This window comes from Zingiber officinale, chromosome 2A, assembly GCF_018446385.1.
Source record: "Zingiber officinale cultivar Zhangliang chromosome 2A, Zo_v1.1, whole genome shotgun sequence".
Lineage (NCBI taxonomy): Eukaryota > Viridiplantae > Streptophyta > Magnoliopsida > Zingiberales > Zingiberaceae > Zingiber > Zingiber officinale.
In genome coordinates, this window is record NC_055988.1 from 107,469,866 (window position 1) to 107,489,631 (window position 19,766).

A 19,766-nucleotide genomic window follows, 5' to 3' on the forward strand; every position below is an offset into this window, starting at 1 on the left:
TGCGTCGGAGGGTCAATGCTGGGGAACCCCTCCTTGGCTCGGCACTGACGTTCTATGGCTGTAGGTTCACGTCATTCAGAGTCTCCACACGGTTAACGGGAGCACCACGCCCCTAGCATCCACCGTCTCGACTTTCGGACAAGATAACTACATGTTTTGGATTCGCATAAAGAGATGCAGATTAAAGAAAACCGTGCTCCTACATGTTAAATGTATGTTTTAACAATTGTTGTTGATGCTAGCCCCGTTAAAATGGGTAAATATCGAAGTCACTCCTTTGCACAAAACAGAACTTGTCTCCATGGTTTAGTGAGTCGTGTCCTTTAGATTTCCTCGATTTGACAATTTTTTTCATCGAACTTAATAAATGAAATCTTAACTTTTTTCTTTGTTAATGACTCTTAGAAATCCTCGTTTATCTAAAAATTCCCATCTAGAGGTAGTTACCTCCATATTAGAGGGTTTCTAGTTTAAAAATATAGTCTCTCAAATGTCCTTGTCTCACCTCTTCGCCCTTCGTGATACGTTCATTGCTGAGAGTGTGAGAGTGGCCATCCCTATGTTAGTCGTTTTGATAGTTTAATTTGAACAATATGTTTAAAGGAATTTAGTTAAGGATAACCAAATAACTTAATCATGATTTATTAAGTTGAGAGTAAAGTATAAACAAAATAAGATTGATTTACATCTAAAACGGGGAGATCTGACGTAATGGTAAAGTTACTGTCGTGACTTGAAGGTCATGAGTTCGAGTCTCGAAAACAACCTCTTGCAAAACAGGATAAGGCTGCGTACAATAGATCCTTTCCTGAGACACCGCATTGGCGGGAGCACCAGGCTGCTTTTTATCCTTTGCATCTAGGAATTAAGAATTATAAAGGGATATAACACTAAAAATGTAGAGAGTTAGTGATTGTAGATGCTAGAAAAAGAAAATTTAAAGACTTGGTAATGTTAGATGTATAAAAAAATGAAAATTCAAAGTATCTTGTTAATGAAAATGCATTTAAGGAATTTTTTTGTAAAAAAATATTTCATGACAATTTCTATAAAACATCTGGCTTTAGAGATTGAAAATTGTGATAGATTTATATGAATTTTAGATTTGTTTGTAATTTTAGATACGTTTAATAGAGTAAAGACAAAATATATGACGACGAGTTACCAATAGCTGAGAGCTTTAAGCATCTAGAATCGTTTTGCAAAATGATGGTTGAAATAGAGGAGGGTGCCTAATGTTTTTTGTGATAATAAGGTATTTGTAAAACTTAAAGGGAAAATTTATAAAATGATGATACACTTATGTTATTATATAAAGTTGAATATTGGGTTATGAATCAAACAAAAAATAAAAGGTCGCAGAGATGAAGATATTAAGGTGGATGCGCAGACATAAGAGGATGGATAGGATAAAAAATGAGAACATTAGAAAGGAAGTCAATGTCGCACCTATCGAGAGAAAGTGATGACAAAGAACTTTTTTTAAAGAATTGAAGGTAATAAAGAGTAGGTCCGAATGATGATCTCATTGAGGTTTGAAAGAATTTAAGAGTTTTAAAGTAGAATTTAGTAACTAAGTTATTTATCCAATTTTGGTGAATTAATAAGATATCTAAGGAATGGAGAAATAGCTTTTTTGTCCATATTTATGAGAATAAAGGTGATATACAATGCTCTAATTATAGAGGGTCGACTTGATGAGTCTATGAAACTTTGGGATAGAGTTATTTCGAAGTGAACAAAAAATGGAAAATAAATATTTCTAAGAATCAATTTGATATCATGCTCGAAACCATAGATATTATTGATTTAGTAAGAAAGTACATAGAAGATAAGAAAATTTGCATTGTCAGTGAGATTGGAACTTTTGACCCAAGTGGTCCAACTTTTGACCCAAGTGGTCCAACTTTTGACAATGTCATTTTTTAGCAAACTTATTGAGATATTAGCCCAACTGTCTTTTCAATTCCATTGATATTGGCAGGCCATTGGACTGACAGGTACTTAAAAATCAGTGAGATTGGAACTCATGCATCATGGTTCACGGGTTGATAAAACAAAAGTTGGACCACTTGGGTCAAAATTTTTTGATTCTGCTGTATCTGTTACTAGTGGCCTCAAGTGAGTAAATTTTTTATGCTTACACATCCATTTCCATTCTCCCTTGAAGCATAATGATATAAAGTGCATAAACTTTTTTAGATTCTAATCCATGTTTGACCATAATGTAGCTTACAGTACATTGTCATGAACATAAAAACATCAATAAGTATTTTGAACGTGATTAGTATTAACTCAAAATATAAATTTTGGACATTTAGATTTCTCTTTTAGCTTCACATTGAATTGTGATAGCCTTACAGGTTATTAAAGTTTTGCTTTCTATACACCTGACTTTATCATTGTTCTGACATCATATTATATCAGTTCAGAAACTTGGTTCCTTGAATTTATTGTTTTTGGTGGTGAACTGAGACGAGACGTTAGGCATGCTTCCATTAGTGAAATTATCTCAATGTATGAGTTTGTACGTGATTATGGACCAAGTGTAATGACCCATTAATCCATTATGTATATGGTTCTCATAAAGGAAGGAGACGAGTTATTTGAAGTACAGCAAACAGTATAGCAAGGTTACAATGTCTTCAGTTTATAAGAAGACTGTCAGAGGGTCCAGCTAAACTGGTGCAGTTCTCATATTTACAGACTGTTCCTTATGGTGAAGTGGTTTTGCAGACTTTAGCTTTAAGTTTTTGGGGGTGGGCCACTGATAACAAAGTTTGAGCGAACAAATTATCAATGAGTTTAGTGGAGTAGATCTGTTGAAGACCTTTCTGATGTTAGTATTCATGTGTTTGACATAGATGGAAGTGTGTACTTGCGCAAGTGGATGAAATCACCAAGTTGGTCAGATAACATGTCGGTCACCTTCTGGAGGAATTCTTTAGTTAAACGTGGGATTGTGCTGGCAAAAAACCTTGTTGTAGGTGATCTAAGTCTTGTTGAGAGGGCAGCATTGACATGCAAAGTGAAAAGTCGAATAGTGGAGAAGACCCGAGCAACAATTGATGCAGCTATGATCAAAGGAATACCAAGCAATATTGATCTTTTCAAGGTATTAATTTCTCCATCTATGAACTCTTTAATGGTTTTACTGATAAAAAATCTGTGTTTTACACTGACTAAGCTTCTACCTTATGAAGTGCTATAGCATGTGTCATATGAATAAACATAATGAGCATGTGGAGCTAAATAAGACAATTAATCATCGTGCCTTAGATAAAGCATGAAATGTAATACATATTCAGAGGATCAGATCCTTAGCATGTTGAAATTACCATCATGCCAGCTCAATTAATGTCCAAGTAAAATAATGTGTAAAGTAGAAATTGAATATTGGAATGCCACATTTACTTGGCTAATTCTGTATATTCTTGTGGTTGTGTTTTTTTTTACTTAATTAACTTTATCTCATGCTTTATTCACCATTAGAATAGGAAGACTGAATTTTCTTATATGCTTTACCTTATCCACCTACACTGGGTTTAGGCAGGGACTCATTATTGCAGTTTGGTAATAAAAAAAAAAAAAATTCACTTGGTTCAAATTTATGGAACTTTGCTGGTATCCTTGTACATTCTCATCAAATCCAGTACATAGAGTCATGAAATTTGAGGCATACTGGCTAGGAGAATAACAACTTTAGTTATGTCATTTTTGATTCAAATATACCCAGGCACTCTACTGGATTTGGTTCAAGCAAACCTGGGTTATGGTCATTCCCATTCTTGTTTAGCACTGGCACTCCTAATGTGCACTGATTAATATTCGTGTTATCTAAAGCCCATTTCTATTGTATGAGGCATTATCATCTAAACAAAGACAAATATCAGCACCGCACCACCTGGATATATATATATATATATATATATATATATATATATATATTTATATATATGTATGTATTTGTGTTATGGGAAATTTCAAAATTTTACTTATCTGTTTGTATGTATAATTTTATATATCTTTTAGACCAAATCAAAAAGGATTTTTAGATGACCGTGATGAAGTTCTTTATGATATATTGCTTCTCTTAGAAGAAATTTGAATGGGCGTATAAGTCTTTGGGGAATACAGAGGTGTATTTGAAGGTTTTTGGTGAAAGAATATATCTTATGATATTATAGTTACTTTTTTGTGAAAAAGACAAGTGTTTTTATTACTTCTAAGAGTGGGAATATTCATTGTTAAATAGATTTTTTTTAGGTAGGTTTAATTGTATGATAATTGAGAAGTCATACTTGGCAGATGCTTAACCAACCAATATTGACTGGTGTTACATATAGGTCATAGAAAATATCATATCATTATCATCGAGTCGTGTCTGTTTCAAATAAGTTGTTTTTGTACTCAATATGTGTGGTCTTTTATAAGTATTGTATTCCTTTATTGGGATCCATACCATGATATATCATTAGTGATATTTAAATTAATTTTTTATATTGCATCGACCCTGTTTCTTTTTGTCTCTCTTCACTTGTTAGACATTTCATTCTAATCAAATTCAAATCTTCTAACTATAAAGTTTACTGGTCACTTTTGAACATGATGTTACCACTTCAACTTCTTCTCTCTCATTTTATCATATATTAGAGTTACACTAAATTGTTCTTTAGAATTTTTAGTTTTTAATTTTTTATTTTATCCTTCATACTAGTTTTATACATTCATCTTAGCATTCCTATCTCCTATACATTAATATTCTATATATGTTGCTTTCTATTAGCCCAATACTTCGTTTAACTTAAAAGGCGCACAACAATCACAATCACACTTGTGTAGAAAAGATCCTCCTTTTTGACCAATACATTCTTCGTCTTATCAGTGATGCCTTCGTCGACTTCTCCTTATTTAGTAATAGGTTGAAGATATCTAAAATCTTACATGAATTTCATATTCATCCATCTTGTTATCTTTTCTTATTAATGAAAGTACATTTCATGCATTCTTATCTTATTTCTATTTGTCTTATTGTACACTTTCACAGACCTGATATCTTCAACTCAGGTTATTTCATAGACTAGATGTGGAAAAAGAAAAATAGTCAAAAACTAGTTAAACATGGTAGTCTTCACAAATCTTCACAAAATCAAATTGACTTGTCATATGATTTAAAATGTCAAAAATGAGCGTTCACAGTTTGACATAATTGACTTAGGAGTTGAATAATAATTCATTTTTTATTTTAATTATTTTTTATTTTTTAACCTATCCAAAAAATCCTAGAATTCTCTAATTGAAAAGTAATTGCAAGTTGGTTTATTCTGGTTATATATCAACAATTGTTTTAATCATAATAAATTAATTTTTAATATTGGTTCATCTATAATTATGATTTTTAAGTATATTTTAGGTAGTTTTTTAAAATCTTAAATTGATGTGATTAATAAGCAATTGGAAATATTAATCTTTGGTTGTCTGAAAAATTATCTTCTCCTGTTTGATGTAGCCAATCAAGATGATTGAACCTCTAGTCGAGCAATCTTTTGATTCATTAACAGTTATTTATCCATAGTTATATTCTTCCTTTAGTTGATTAACTTGTTCAATCTTTATGGACCTCAGGAGCTTTTGATTTCCTTGGTAGTGGTTGCAAAAAAATTTGACGAGTCTAGGCAGTGGAAGAAGCCATGTTTAACTCTATCTTTTTTATTCATTGTTTATACCATTATTTTCAGGTATGTAGATAATTTATTTGTTTATAGATACTTGAAATTTTTGTGTGCTTTTCAAGTTTTACTGCTAAATTTTTTTAATTCAGAAACTTAAAGAAAACATAGTATTTGAATGTCCTAAAGAAGTGATGCATATAATTCCAGAATGTATACAGTTGTAGTGATAGATATTAACAAGGTTCAAAAATTCGAGCTGTTTCGAAGTTTTGGTTTTTTACTACAACGATGTTTCAATATTGTGACGATATTTCATTGCATGGTGCCGATAATGGATTGGAGTTCAAAAAGGTTGGAGATGAAGCATAGGAAGGTGACATTGTTGTGCCGAACTTGATTTTAAATCTTGTACCATGCTGGTAGAAACCTTTCATTTTGGTAAATTACTGAAAGTCAATATCACTTAACATAGCAATGTCTCCTTTGCTTCATCTCTTTCCTCCTTCTACCTCCAATCTATCATTAGAGCGTCGGCACGATCCTAGAACTGTATCTTGTCACTCAAAGATATTGTGCATGTTTTACGGAGGGATATTTTAGTTGCATACTTGGGGAAATACAAGGGAGGGAACCAAGCCATTGCTAGTTGAGTTGCATGAGCCATGTTAGTGTTATGTAATTAGTCCCCTGAGTTTGTTTATGGCTTTCGCCTAAATCATGATATTGAAAATAGGTAACTATTCCCCCATAATCTTAATGTCAATATATAAATCATTGTTTGAAATCTTGTCTTGTGTCATGTGCTATGGTCAAAACATATTGTTCGGGTAAATTATCAAAATTCAATACTAATCGGCACAAGTATTCTCTTCTATATTATTGTGTCAACTATATGGATGAATATAATCATTGTGTCAATTATATGGATGAATATAGTTTCATGATAACACTTAATTTCTCTTGACATGCTATGATGCATGTTGAAATAATTTAAAATTTTAAATGTCATCTCTTTTTTTTTTAATTTTTGTAATCCATTTCTTTCAGATTCTGTACCCAAAAGAAACAAATGAGTTAAGAACTGAGAATTTGGTGAAGGTCAATATACAAGTCATGTATTGAAACCTTGTATTGTGTTGTGCATATGGTCAAAATATATTCTTCTAGTAATTTATCAAAACTCGATATTAATTGCATAACTAATCTTTCCTATGTCATTTTATCAATTATGTGGATGCATATTGTGTCATGCTAACACTTGGCATGTTATAGTAGATGTCAAAATAAATTATTTTTTTAAGCTTTTGTCTGCCCAACTTACTATCCGAATTGTATCATTTTAGATGTAACACCATGTGCAAAACAAAATAAGTAGATGTCATCTCTTGTTTTTTTATCTTTTTTTCTTCATTTCCTTCTTGCTTCCACTTCTGATTCTTCACTAGCACTATAAGTCAGAACATCAGCATGATCCAAACCGGGTACAGTTCCAGTCAAAGATAAATCCCGGCACGCTTCGAGATTTTGAACCTTGATAGAAATGACTCATTCAAGTGGGAAAGACCACAAACAACTACAGAACCAACCTGTTAAATTAGATTTTCTTTCCAAAAAAAATTGATAAATCCAGTTAGCCTCATTGACTAGCCTTGGGGTGACTGGGCTAGCCCCACGGAATTTTTCCATCAGCCACCAGGGCAAATCCGGAAGCGCTCGCAGCCGGAAGTCCAAAAGTCCCATTTGGAGGAAAAATTTCTAAAAATACGCCATAGCTAGGGATCAAACTGCAGGTGTTTGGATAACAACTTGGATGCCCTACCGTTGCATCATAGCCCTGGGGCTAGATTGTCTTTCCTTTTATACAGCAGGAGGTTCAGATGGATTATCTTTTCTTTTCAGTTTGCATCATCTGCTTGTTGTAAATTGTTTCATCAACATCATTAATCTTTTGTGTAATAACGAATGCATCCCTGATTTTTATTGTTCTTGGATTTGTTTGTTTTAATGTTTATCTTGCGAATTAAATCGCCTCGGCGTTGGGTAGGCATTTACTTGCTTTGAAAATCATCTCCATTTGTTTCTTCAATAATATGGCATTGTTTTTTTTTTTTTTTTGCCAATAAAAGATTACATTTGGTTTCCTAACCATATCTGTTGCCTTCACTTTCAGAAATTTACTGTCTTATGTGCTCCCGGCAACCATTGTGACTATGGCTACCACTATGCTTTTATTGAAGGGTCTCAAAGAACAAGGGCGTCTAGGAAGATCTTTTGGTAGAGTAGTAATACAAGATCAGCCACCCTCAAATACAATCCAGAAAATAATTGCTGTAAAGGATGCCATGACATACATCGAGAACTATCTTCAGAATGTTAACATTGTTCTCCTTAAAATTAGGACGATTTTGTTATCTGGTCAACCTGAGGTATGCTATCGCCATTTCCACTCCTGTGTGATTGCTGCTGGTCTAGAAAATTTTGCTTGCATCGAACATGTTTAATTAGTAATTATAAATATCATTTGTTCTGTAGGGGTACCATAATTTAAAAGGTTAAGAATCAACTATGCGAGCACCTGCCAGTGAAATTCCCTCTAAATACCTCTCTTAAGCATATCCATGTAGGTGTATTGAAAGAACGCAAAAATAATTTGATAGTAACTACTTTGATACAATTCTTATAAAATTGCATAAGCCCTCTTTTTTTCTTGTCATTTGCATGCTTCTTTTAGATCGACAAATATGTGATAATTTCTTATGCTACTTCATACACATATGATCCTTCTATTAGAATTTGTTTATAGACCTGCTTCTCTTTTGAATAGATTTTCTCATTAAACTTTGCTGTTCAAGCAATCAAGTTACCCTACTGGAGTGTCAAGAATCTTAAGTGGAAGATGTAATCATATGGAAGACTTTTTGGATTAAAAAAATCAATACGATTTCATCCTTCCTTTGCTCAAAGATTGCTTGAGGTAGAAGACACTAATTCTATTTGCACTTCTTGCAGGTGACATCTGAAATTGCTATGGTGCTTCTCGGTTTGGCTATTATTCTCCTTGTGATTCCTTTTAAGTATATTCTTGCTTTCGTTATCTTCGATCTTTTTACGCGTGAGTTAGACTTCCGAAGGAAAATGGTTATCAAAGTCATGAAGTTTCTAAGAGAACGGTGGGCTGCTGTTCATGCGGCACCTGTGGTGGTACTCCCATATGAGAGTACTGATATGGTTGGAGTCGACAACACTGATGCAGATAAAACAGATCTGAAGGATATTGGAAAACGGTAATGCTGCAGCCATAGTGTAGAAATGTATGAAATATCAATAAATCCATTAATATATATAAACAGGCAAGAGGTTCAATATATTCCACAAATTATAGTTCTAGGATAATTTCATATATATATATATATATATCTTCCTACTCCTGCTGCCGACTATGACCGATTTTCACCGTGCAATTTTTACTGTAGTAATACTCTGTGAGATATTTTTATTTTCTTCTACTGTAGTACCCCGTCAGAATTAGTAAATCCAGTGTTACAGTAGTTACAAAATCATAGTTACTACAACGGTTTTATTTATGGTCCTACTAAATTGTAGAAGCTATGTTTCTGTATCTATTATAACGTTCTGGTCTAATCACGTTGTAATAACTATGAAATTGTAGTTGCTATAATATTTTGGATTAATTATGTTGTTGCAGTTATGAAATCGTATCTGTTATATCGTGTCTATATTAGAATATTGTAGTAGCTATATATATATATAGCTTCCTACTCCTGCTGCCGACTATGACCGATTTTCACCGTGCAATTTTTACTGTTGTAATACTCTGAGATTTTTTTTATTTTCTCCTACTGTAGTACTCCGTCAGAATTAGCAGATCCAATGTTGCAGTAGTTATGAAACCATAGTTATCACAACGGTTTTATTTATGATCCTATTAAATTGTAAAAGCTATGTTTCTGTATCTATTATAACGTTCTGGTCTAATCACGTTGTAATAACTATGAAATTGTAGTTGCTATAATATTTTGGATTAATTATGTTGTAGCAGTTATGAAATTGTATCTGTTATATCGTGTCTATATTAAAATATTGTAGTAGCTATAATTCTGTAGCTGCTTCAATATTTTGATTTTTTGTCTAACCATATTGTAAAATCAATACGTTGTAGTTGTGAAATTGCAGTTGTTATAATATGGTTAGATCATAATATTGTAATAACTATAATTGTTGTAGCAGTTATGATTTTATAATCGTTATACTATTCTAGTTTATTCATATTGTAGTAGTTATGATTTTATAAATGTTATAATGTACTAGTTCAACATGTTGTAGTAGTTATGAAATTATAATTTTTATAATATGAAGATGTTATAATTGAAAATTAATTTAGGATTTTTTAAATTTTGACAGAGTGTATATATATATATATAAAATTTTGATATTCTAAACATCTTTACCTTACACTCCGCGTCCCCTCTCTCACACATATTTTGTATTTATTTTTCCAAGCAAGAATGTTTGGAACAAGTTTCTAGTACTCCATTCACCCGTTCCTTCTAAAATTAAAATAAAATGAATGAAAAGATACAACTGTTCTTTTGAGGGGAAGTTGTTTTGATTCAAATGTCAAAAAAATAACAAATTATTGTTAAAATATTTCAATTCCATTTAATATGTGATTGTTACGAGCCTTTTTTTAAAAAAAATTTAAACTATAAAGTGGAATTGTAGATGATTTGATCCATGGATATTGTGGTGGTTGATTCTACATTAGGGTATGTTTCCTTCGTAAAAGTATTTTTAAGATTTTTTAAAAATCACGATAAATGTTTTTTTTTGTCAATCAAAAACTTTATTCTCATAATAGACAATTTTTTGAAAAAAATAATTTCTTTTGAAAAAGGGCATAATGTTGGATCGTAAAGACGGTGGAAGGTAAATAACGATCTTTGTATTTTTGAAAATCGAGAACACGTAGCAGATAAAAAGTTAAGGAGAACGAAGCGAGAAAGAAAAGGACAAGCATGTGCTGACACATGTAATTTCTTACTTGATTCGGAATATTCGACGACTCCTCTAAGGCCTGCACTCGTTGAATGTTTTCGTTGAATAATCCACTAATAATTCGAATAATACAGTTGAACTAAAAAAGGTTACTGACAACAAAGAAAGCAAAGAGAACTTGATCGCCAATTGTCGAAGGAGCGTTATAGCTTCATAAGAGCCTTTTTGGAGCAGCGTGTAGGAATGAAAGTCGTAGCATTTGATGTTCTGAAGCTACTGGTCGAAGACTACTTTTATATCCCCATCCGAGAACCTGGATCCCCTCTCAGGCGCCTGAACTGTGTTGATGTGGTAAGCTCTCGTTGAAACTTTATCCTTGAAGTTTATCCACCTCCGAGCGCCTGGACTGTTAACGTGGGTTCGGCTAGTTGACACCCTCCAACTTAGCTTCTGAATGAATTTTCTGATCTGGGCGTCTGGACTAACTCTAGGCACTCGGACCATCCGGGTGCCTGGCCAGGCACCCATTCGGGCGAAACTAGTCCGGGTGCCTGGATCAATTCCAGGCGCCCGAACCACTCTTTTTTCACCCTCTTCTTTTCTGCAAAAAAAGAATTAGTCCATACAACCAAAATATGTTTTGTCACGCCCCGAGGGAGTCTCTGTCCGAAGAAATTTCGGCAGCATCTCCCCTGTACGGCGGACAATCTAAAACTTTTCTACAAGCACTATATACCTCAGCCACATGCGGCTGGAATAATAACAATAAAAGAAAACAAACACCACGCAGTTAATATCAAATTCAGCCTCTGGCTGACACAACCACGCAGTTAAAAATAAAGCAGCCCACTCGGCTGTACCAAAACCAAAACACAAAACTGCTAGCCGGCTAGGCTTACACAACCAATAACAAATACAAAACACCACATAACAACATCAACCATCCAAAAATAGAACCAGAGTACAGAGCTAAACAAACTGATACATAAAACAAGCAAAACATACGTGAAACCGATAAGTCTTGATGTGACGTGGGACCAACAGTCAGCGATACTCCTAGTACCTGAAAAGATAGTGTCAGCGGGTGAGTTCAACAACTCATGAATACCAATGGACATGAGTAGTAAGATATATCTAACAAGAATAAACAGGAATATGACTTCCTAATCATATATAGGAATATGCAAAACAGGTAATCGAGGAAGCTGTACTCACCGAGAACTCCTATCCACAAAAGGGTCGTCAAACCGAAAGTGTCAATAATCCCGTATGCAGTCAAGTATGCATCCAACCAAAATGCAGCAACAAATGCAGCAAACACAATAATAAGAATATAAATGCATCAATGCATATGATGCTAATGATGCGTCCTGGTCACCCCTGACGCCACTCAATCAGGGTTGTGACAACCGTGCACTCTGTCGTCACTGCTCCTGATGAGTGACCGAGTGGACGGGATGCTGTCGGAGTACTCCTGTCCTGTGACCCCAAATCATAAATGGGGGAGCTCAATGCTCTCAACTCCCGGTACACGATGACGGGGAGGTATCTCTGCCGGCTACCACGCTGAGTCACCTGACCAACGGAGCCAAACAGAGTCCACTGTCTGCCGGCTACTACGCTGCTACACTAAATGCCACCGGCTACCACGCTGGGTCATATGACCAACGGAGCCAAACAGCAGAACCGCCACACACCTGCCTGATATACCACTAAACCATGAGTGGGGGTGTGTGCAGTACATGTAACTGACGATGGGCTCAACCATAGTGGAGCCGACAATCGCACAGCATGCAATCATGATGCATGTCACTATGCATAACAAAAACTAATCAACATAACCATATCCATATATACAAAATGGGTACTGTAAAAGCGATGGTCACATACCAAAACCTATAGTACACAGGTCAGATAGAATATCAAAAAAACTATGTCCTGAACATAATAAGTATGGACTAACCTGATCAGCATAAAAATCCATATATACAAATATGGGTACCACAAAATCGATGGTCAATCCACGGATCTAGGGCATACAGGTCCTCTATGGTATAACAACCTAGATCCTAACATATCTCCTTCCATAACATGTGTACCAACAATATGCACATATCAAGAATCAAGGTCTAGGTACACGAATCATATATGATATACAAATAGAGGTACACAAGCCAGTCATGGCATAAAACCTAAGTATCAGACAATCTCGATACACATGACTGAAACCAAAAGTCCAGAACCTAGTCCTAACCTCAGTAAAACATGGTATGTCACTTATTCTAGAAACTAAGATACTCCTGGTAATTAAGTACTCATGGCAACAAGATACTCATGGTAACAAATCACGAGATATAAGTACGGATACTTCACAGGCGACAAATCTAACATGCTATGGATATCAAACAGTGACATACCAACAGTAAACATGTTCATTGCTTGTAGTTATAAAATACTATGCATATCCAATGACAATATCATAAAAGATAAGTCAAGAGGTACCCGCCTTTAACTGTAGATCCAATCCAGTCAAATCCAACGTCGAGATGCTCGTCTCGCGTCAACGTCCTGTGTCACAAATAAATATATATTTTATTTAGCTACATTCCTATAATTAACTAAATAAAATCTCGTACACTAAATTAGGGCAAAACTCTAGTCAAACAAAATCAGTGGATCCACTAGGGTTAGTTCCTTAACCCTAATCATCCTAGCATAAGGATTAAACCTAACAAACGGAATATCACTCACCTGAGTTGAATACCTCAGTAGAATTTCACAGCCACTAGTTTGTACTGATATCAAGAGTTGCTGGCTGGAAACAAAACAAACAAACCAAATCAACAATTCTTCAAGATCCTTGAACTTACAGAATTTCCAACCAAAACCCAACCTTACCGTGATTTTGATCCAGACAACGGGCACTAGGGCAACGATGTCGGCACTGTGCAGAGGTGCGGCGGTCGTGATCACAAGGAGGAGAGAAAGTCAGGAGTCGGCCTGACCTAGGGCAGAGGAAATCACGGCGGTGTAGGCTGTGGATAGAGCTCGAACACCAGAAGGAAGCTCGGACTGCCGGCGGTGGTGCTCGGGTCAAGGGTCGGCTAGGGCAGGGAGAATTCTCGGCCGCGTCGGCTGTGGGGGGCGTCGCCGCTGTTCCGTGTGGTGGCGGCGGCAGTGGAGCAACGCTAGGGAAAGGCGGCAGTGGGTCGGCGGTGGCCGGCGCTACGGCTCGGCGGTCGACTGTAATGGCGTCGTCGCTCGGCAAAAATGGCGAAGCAAGGTGGCTAGGGCAGAGGAGGAGAGGGAGATAGCCGGCGCCGATTAGATCGCGAGGAGAAGGAAGAGGCGTGAGTCTTAACCACTGCTCTCGTACCGGAGAGGAAGGGAAAAGGAAACTGCCGGTGTCGCATGGGTTAGGGCACGAGGTCAGGGGAGATCGGGAGAGGGAAACGGCGTGGGAGAGGAGAAGAAATTAAATAAAAAGAAAAAGGAAAAGAAAAGGAAAAGGAAAAGAAAAAAAAATTAACTTTTCCTCACTTAAATGGGGTAGCCTAAATAGGCTTTACTGGACCCCATTTTTATCCCCGTAAACTCATCCGTACGAGTTCCGAAAAATTTCCGAAAAATTTCTAAAAATTCCCTAAACCCAGCTTCTACAACCCTTTTATTTAATCTGTAACGCCCCGGCCCGGGCGGCCCCCCCGGACCGAACCAGGAACGACACCAGAATTACCTATCGGTTTGATGACTAGCTCCACAGACCACTGGAGGTCCTTTCAGCGTGCTTTGTCCTCACTCGCACGCACCCTGGAAAACTTCCCAGGAGGTCACCCATCCTCAGATTTCTCCAAGCCAAGCACGCTTAATTTTGGAGTTCTTAAGTTTGGGCTTCCGAAAAGGAAGGTGCACCTTGGTGATAGTACCATCTAACCTTTTAAGTCATACTTAACTAGAATATCAGAACCGGGGTATTACAATCACCCCCACTTAAAGACACAACGTCCTCGTTGTGTAACCACAAATCACACCACAAACAAATCACAGAATCTCCCTCGCTAGGTGGTGCCCTGGGTGCTCCTACCACAGGCGTACTCACGGTCGCAAGGTCGCTCTGATACCATCTGTAACGCCCCGGCCCGGGCGGGCCCCCCCGGACCGAACCAAGAACGACACCAGAATTACCTATCGGTTTGATGACTAGCTCCACAGACCACTGGAGGTCCTTTCAGCGTGCTTTGTCCTCACTCGCACGCACCCTGGAAAACTTCCCAGGAGGTCACCCATCCTCAGATTTCTCCAAGCCAAGCACGCTTAACTTTGGAGTTCTTAAGTTTGGGCTTCCGAAAAGGAAGGTGCACCTTGGTGATATGGATAGTACCATCTAACCTTTTAAGTCATACTTAACCAGAATATCAGAACCGGGGTATTACATGTTTATCCTGCAAAATAAAGTTAGCACAATAAGGTAGTAGTATTAATTAGATCATATCTCCCTGAGAACCGAATGTAGTCAAGGTTTTAGCTTAGATTTTCGAAATGGACGTAAGCTGGACTGACACCTATTGTTCCCTTAACCGAGAACGCGTCTTCACTAGATCTCTCATCTAGTTGCTGACCTTTTACTTAGCAACTGCATTCGCTTGACTTGCCTTTGACCCACTAGGCCTTCTTGCAAGTTGTCAAGTTCATAGACCTAACTGAACTTCGGTCGGTTGTCAGGTCCCGCAAACCCAATCGGACTTTCTACAAGATATTGGGTCACTTCTTAACCTATTTGGACTCGCACCAGCTATCGGGTCCCACGGACCTAACTGGATTTCAGCCTGGTGCCAGGTCCTCTAGACCCGTCAACTCCTGCATACTTGGTAAAGCAATTAACCATAAACACTCTAACTTTAATCCATTTGTTATTCATCAAAACTTGAGTTAGACCATTAGTGCAAATTGCACCAATAATCTTTCCCTTTTTGATGCAATAACAACCTGGGTTAAAGTTTAAAAAATAATATTGAAAGAGGATATGTAAAATGCAAATAAATGATTTAAGTTAGTTTTGAATTTGATTTACTTGATCAAGTTTGTTTGTTCTTTTTCTATATTAACCTTTATCCTCTCATTTGACATTCATAAAAAAGGATTAAGGTAAAAGAAAAATAGACATAATATGAGATTAGTAATGCTAGATATTAATATTGAAATATAACTGCAAGTAAATACTTTGTTTGTATTAGACTTTGGGAGAGATTTGAACACAGGTTCAGTTTAGCAAAAAAATTATAAATATTTTTTAAGAGCATTTTCTAAGTAAAGTTTTGTCAAAATTGTGTTCCAAGTAAGATTTTGTCAAAGGATTTTCCAAGTGAATTTCTTCAAAATTTTCTGAGTAATCTTTTTCAAAATTTTCTAAGTAAAATTTTTCAAGGATAAGTAAGGATTTTCAAAAATAATTGTAATCGATAAAAATTCTAAATAAATATTTGCAAAGGAACGATATTCTTAGTAAATATTTTTCAATAATTTTCTAAGTAAATATTTTCATTGTAAGTTTAAAGAAAATTTTTTTAAGAAAGAGTTTTAAAGTAATTTTAAAGAAAAGTTAAAAAAAATACTTTCAAAAATATTTTGGTAAATGTTTCCAAAAAAAAATTAGTAAATGTTTTCAAAAAATTTGAAGTAAGAAATATTTTCAAAATAATTTTAAGAGCATGGATTCAAAATAATTTCCCAAGTTTTAAAAATGATCTGATTTTTTAAAAACTTTCAAAAGTATGTATTTTTCAAAGCAAATAATTTTTCAAGATATTTTTTAGGTAAAGTTTTTTCAAGAAAAATTTCTCAAGTAAATATTTTAGAATTTTTGACAAATGATTTAAAATTAGATTCTTCCCCTGAATTTGATATCTTGATTTAAAAATAATCATTTAACTACCAATATTCTTAATACATGTCTAATCGTTAGTTACTAACTATCTACGAGAAGATAGTAGTGTTCACTTGGTTAGTCAAGTTAAGTAATAATATCCAATTAGAAATTTGCTGAAAAAGGACTACTTAATTTAATCAATGTTTTTTTATATTTTTCGCCCAGACTTATGTTGATGCACTGATATAAGCATTTGAAGTCCAAGAAAAAAATCTATGCATCTCACGTCATTCTAAGTTTTTGAATGCGCAATCAAGGTAGACTTAGTATGTTTGTGAGATGCTCGTTCCTTAGATCTATAGAATCATGCTTTCTATGAGTTCAATATAGACTAAGGCCAAAATTTGTAAATTTTTTACAACACTAGAAAAATGAAAATTTTTTAGAAAGCATAAGTAAATAATTTTCCGATAATTTGTAAATCACTTAAAAATTTGTTTGATAACAAGAGTTCTAATCTATTGTGCACATTCCCAATTTTTTTTCTTAAGTTACTAAATTTTATTAATTTAAAGTTAAGTTCGAAGTAAGTTTATTTAATAGGTTTATGTTTGAATTGATAATATTTAATTGAGATTTGAGTTAATTGATTGGTAATTTGAATGATTTAAATTAGGTTAGTTTAAAGTTGTAATTCAATTGAATTAAGGTATTTAATTTGAGTTTTCACTTAAGGTTATAAATTACCAATTACCTTTTGTAAGTCATTTGTGAAGTTGTTCTTTCTTCTAGTGAGTATTTTTTTGATCATCTTCACTAGTTGTTCTTCTTCGTTGGCATCTTCGTTAGATTCATCTTCTGACTTAGGCTTGACTTGAGCTCTAGTTATTGTTTCTTTTGATAGACCTGCAAGAAAAGCCACACTTTTCTCGACCTACTTTGAGTTAGTCTGTTCATGGAGTTTAAGTTCACAAAATAACTCATCTAATTTAAGTTTATTTAAGTTCCTCAAAAATTTATAGGCATCTACTATAGATACCCACGATGCATTTCGAGAAAAAGAGTTCAAGGCATACATGATTACATCTCTGTTCTCTAGTTGGTAACCGATTAGGTGGAACTCGTTCAGAATATCCTTGATTCTTGCATGTAGTTAAGTAACTGTTTCTCCATTCTATATTTTAATATTAAATAAACTGTTTAAAAGTAAGTCTTTTTTAGTTACCTTTGAATCAGTCACACCCTCATGTAATTCGACTAACTTGTTCCATAGCTCCTTCGTATTCTTGTGCGGGCTGACGCGGTTCAGTTCTTTCTTTGTGAGTTTGCACTGGATTGTGTTCATTGCCTTCTAGTCGATCTGGACCTTTTTCTTATCTTCCGGATTCCATCTAGTTGTTTCGTCTATCAACACCCTGTATCCTCGTCGGATGGTGAACCATTTATCGATGTCGATTTTTATGTACACTTCCATCCGTTTATTCTAATATGGGAAGTCGTTCCCGTTGAAGAGGGGGTTTAAGTTTGCATTGGATTGTGTTCATTGCCTTCTAGTCGATTTGGACCTTTTTCTTATCTTCCGGATTCCATCTAGTTGTTTCGTCTATCGACACCCTGTATTCTCGTCGGATGGTGGACCATTGATCGATGTTGATTTTTTATGTACACTTCCATCCGTTTATTCTAATATGGGAAGTCGTTCCCGTTGAAGAGGGGGTTTAAGTTTGCACTGGATTGTGTTCATTGCCTTCTAGTCGATTTGGACCTTTTTCTTATCATCCGGATTCCATCTAGTTGTTTCGTTTATCGACACCTTATATCCTCGTCGGATGGTGAACCATTGATCGATGTCGATTTTTATGTACACTTCCATCTGTTTATTCTAATATGGGAAGTCGTTCCCGTTAAAGGGGGGGGCGAATGGTGTTGTATCCCTCATTTTGAGTTATTAATTTCTGAAAGAAAAAATTTGAAAATATTGCTAAGACTTGGTCTTGGGATAAGTAGTATGGGAAAAAAAGAAAGACCTGATTGGTTTTGCACCAATTCAAGATATTGCATAAAGAGGCGAGAAGACTTGTCCAAAAAAAAGGTAATTGCACCAATTTGGACTATATCGAAAAGCACAAAATCGAAAAGAAAGATTAATAGAAAGTTTGAAAGTCACCCTTGCATGATTGGTGGTTACACTAATTCAGAGCCAACCTGGTTCTGATACCACTTATTGTATCGCAAAGATGCAAGAGGGGGGTGAATAGTAATCATCGTTTTTTCGAAAGCTGAGAATACACAGAGGATAAAAAGTTAAGGAGAAGGAAGCGAGAAAGAAAAAGACAAGCACGTGCTAACACAAGTAATTTTTTACTTGGTTCAGAGCCTTTAACGACTCCTACTCCAAGGTCCGCACTCGTTGAGTGCTTTCGTTGGATAATCCACTAATAGTTCGAATAATACAGTAATGAAGTACAAGTGAACTAAAAAGGTTACTGACAACAAACAAAGTAAGGAGAACTTGATCGTCGATTGTCAAAGGAGCGTTACAATTTTGTAAGAGCTTTTTCTGTCACGCCCCAGAGGAGTCTCTGTCCGAAGAAATTTCGGCAGCATCTCCCCTGTACGGCGGACAATATGAAACTTTCTACATATCACATATACATCAGCCACAGGCGGCTGGAATGATAACAATAAATAAAAACAAACACCACGCAGTTTATAAAGATATTCAGCCTTTGGCTGTCACAACCACGCAGTTAATAATAGTAATCAATAACAATAGGACTCTGACTCAAAATCCACCCTACTCCACTACACTCGTAAAGCTCAAATCCAACGAACTCACCTCTTCTGCCGTCCAGGCAGGTATGTAGTAGAATGAAATCCAATACCATATCAAAACTCCATAAAAAGGTGTCAATCCATACAATATCTATAGGAAAAATCCAAAGACAATACTAAAACAAAGTCTGATATAGAAAAAGGCCAAAATAAAACCAATAACGAACTAGTAGAGAACTAGCTCTACGTGCATATGGGGGGCCAGCGACTGGAACTGCTCCGGACAGCCTCAACCTGAAAATATCAACAATGGAGGCGGGTGAGTCCAACACTCAGCAGGTACAACTGATATGCATAATAAAACAAATAACAGACAACACTAATCATGCGTACAGTCTCCTGAATATGAGGAGGATAAATGCAACTGAAATGAAATC

General features: G+C 35.5%; 1 protein-coding gene across 1 annotated transcript; it reads left to right on the forward strand.

Moving 5' to 3' along the window:
• Positions 1–1,998: 1,998 nt before the first annotated feature.
• Positions 1,999–8,999, forward strand: LOC122041886. Its single transcript, XM_042601751.1, has 5 exons — positions 1,999–2,121; positions 2,428–3,115; positions 5,626–5,738; positions 7,843–8,098; positions 8,682–8,999. Exons 2-5 carry the CDS (start codon positions 2,891–2,893, stop codon positions 8,958–8,960), a joined length of 873 nt encoding a protein of 290 aa, XP_042457685.1. The 5' UTR covers positions 1,999–2,121; positions 2,428–2,890; the 3' UTR covers positions 8,961–8,999.
• The last annotated feature ends 10,767 nt before the right edge of the window (positions 9,000–19,766 follow it).

Excerpts from the sequence above, each read along its gene's own strand:
- LOC122041886 (XM_042601751.1), top strand. The coding sequence starts at position 2,891 with ATGAAATCACCAAGTTGGTCAGATAACATGTCGGTCACCTTCTGGAGG. Across the intron at positions 3,116-5,625 it reads GCAATATTGATCTTTTCAAG|GAGCTTTTGATTTCCTTGGT; the intron begins GTATTAATTTCT and ends TATGGACCTCAG. Across the intron at positions 5,739-7,842 it reads GTTTATACCATTATTTTCAG|AAATTTACTGTCTTATGTGC; the intron begins GTATGTAGATAA and ends CTTCACTTTCAG.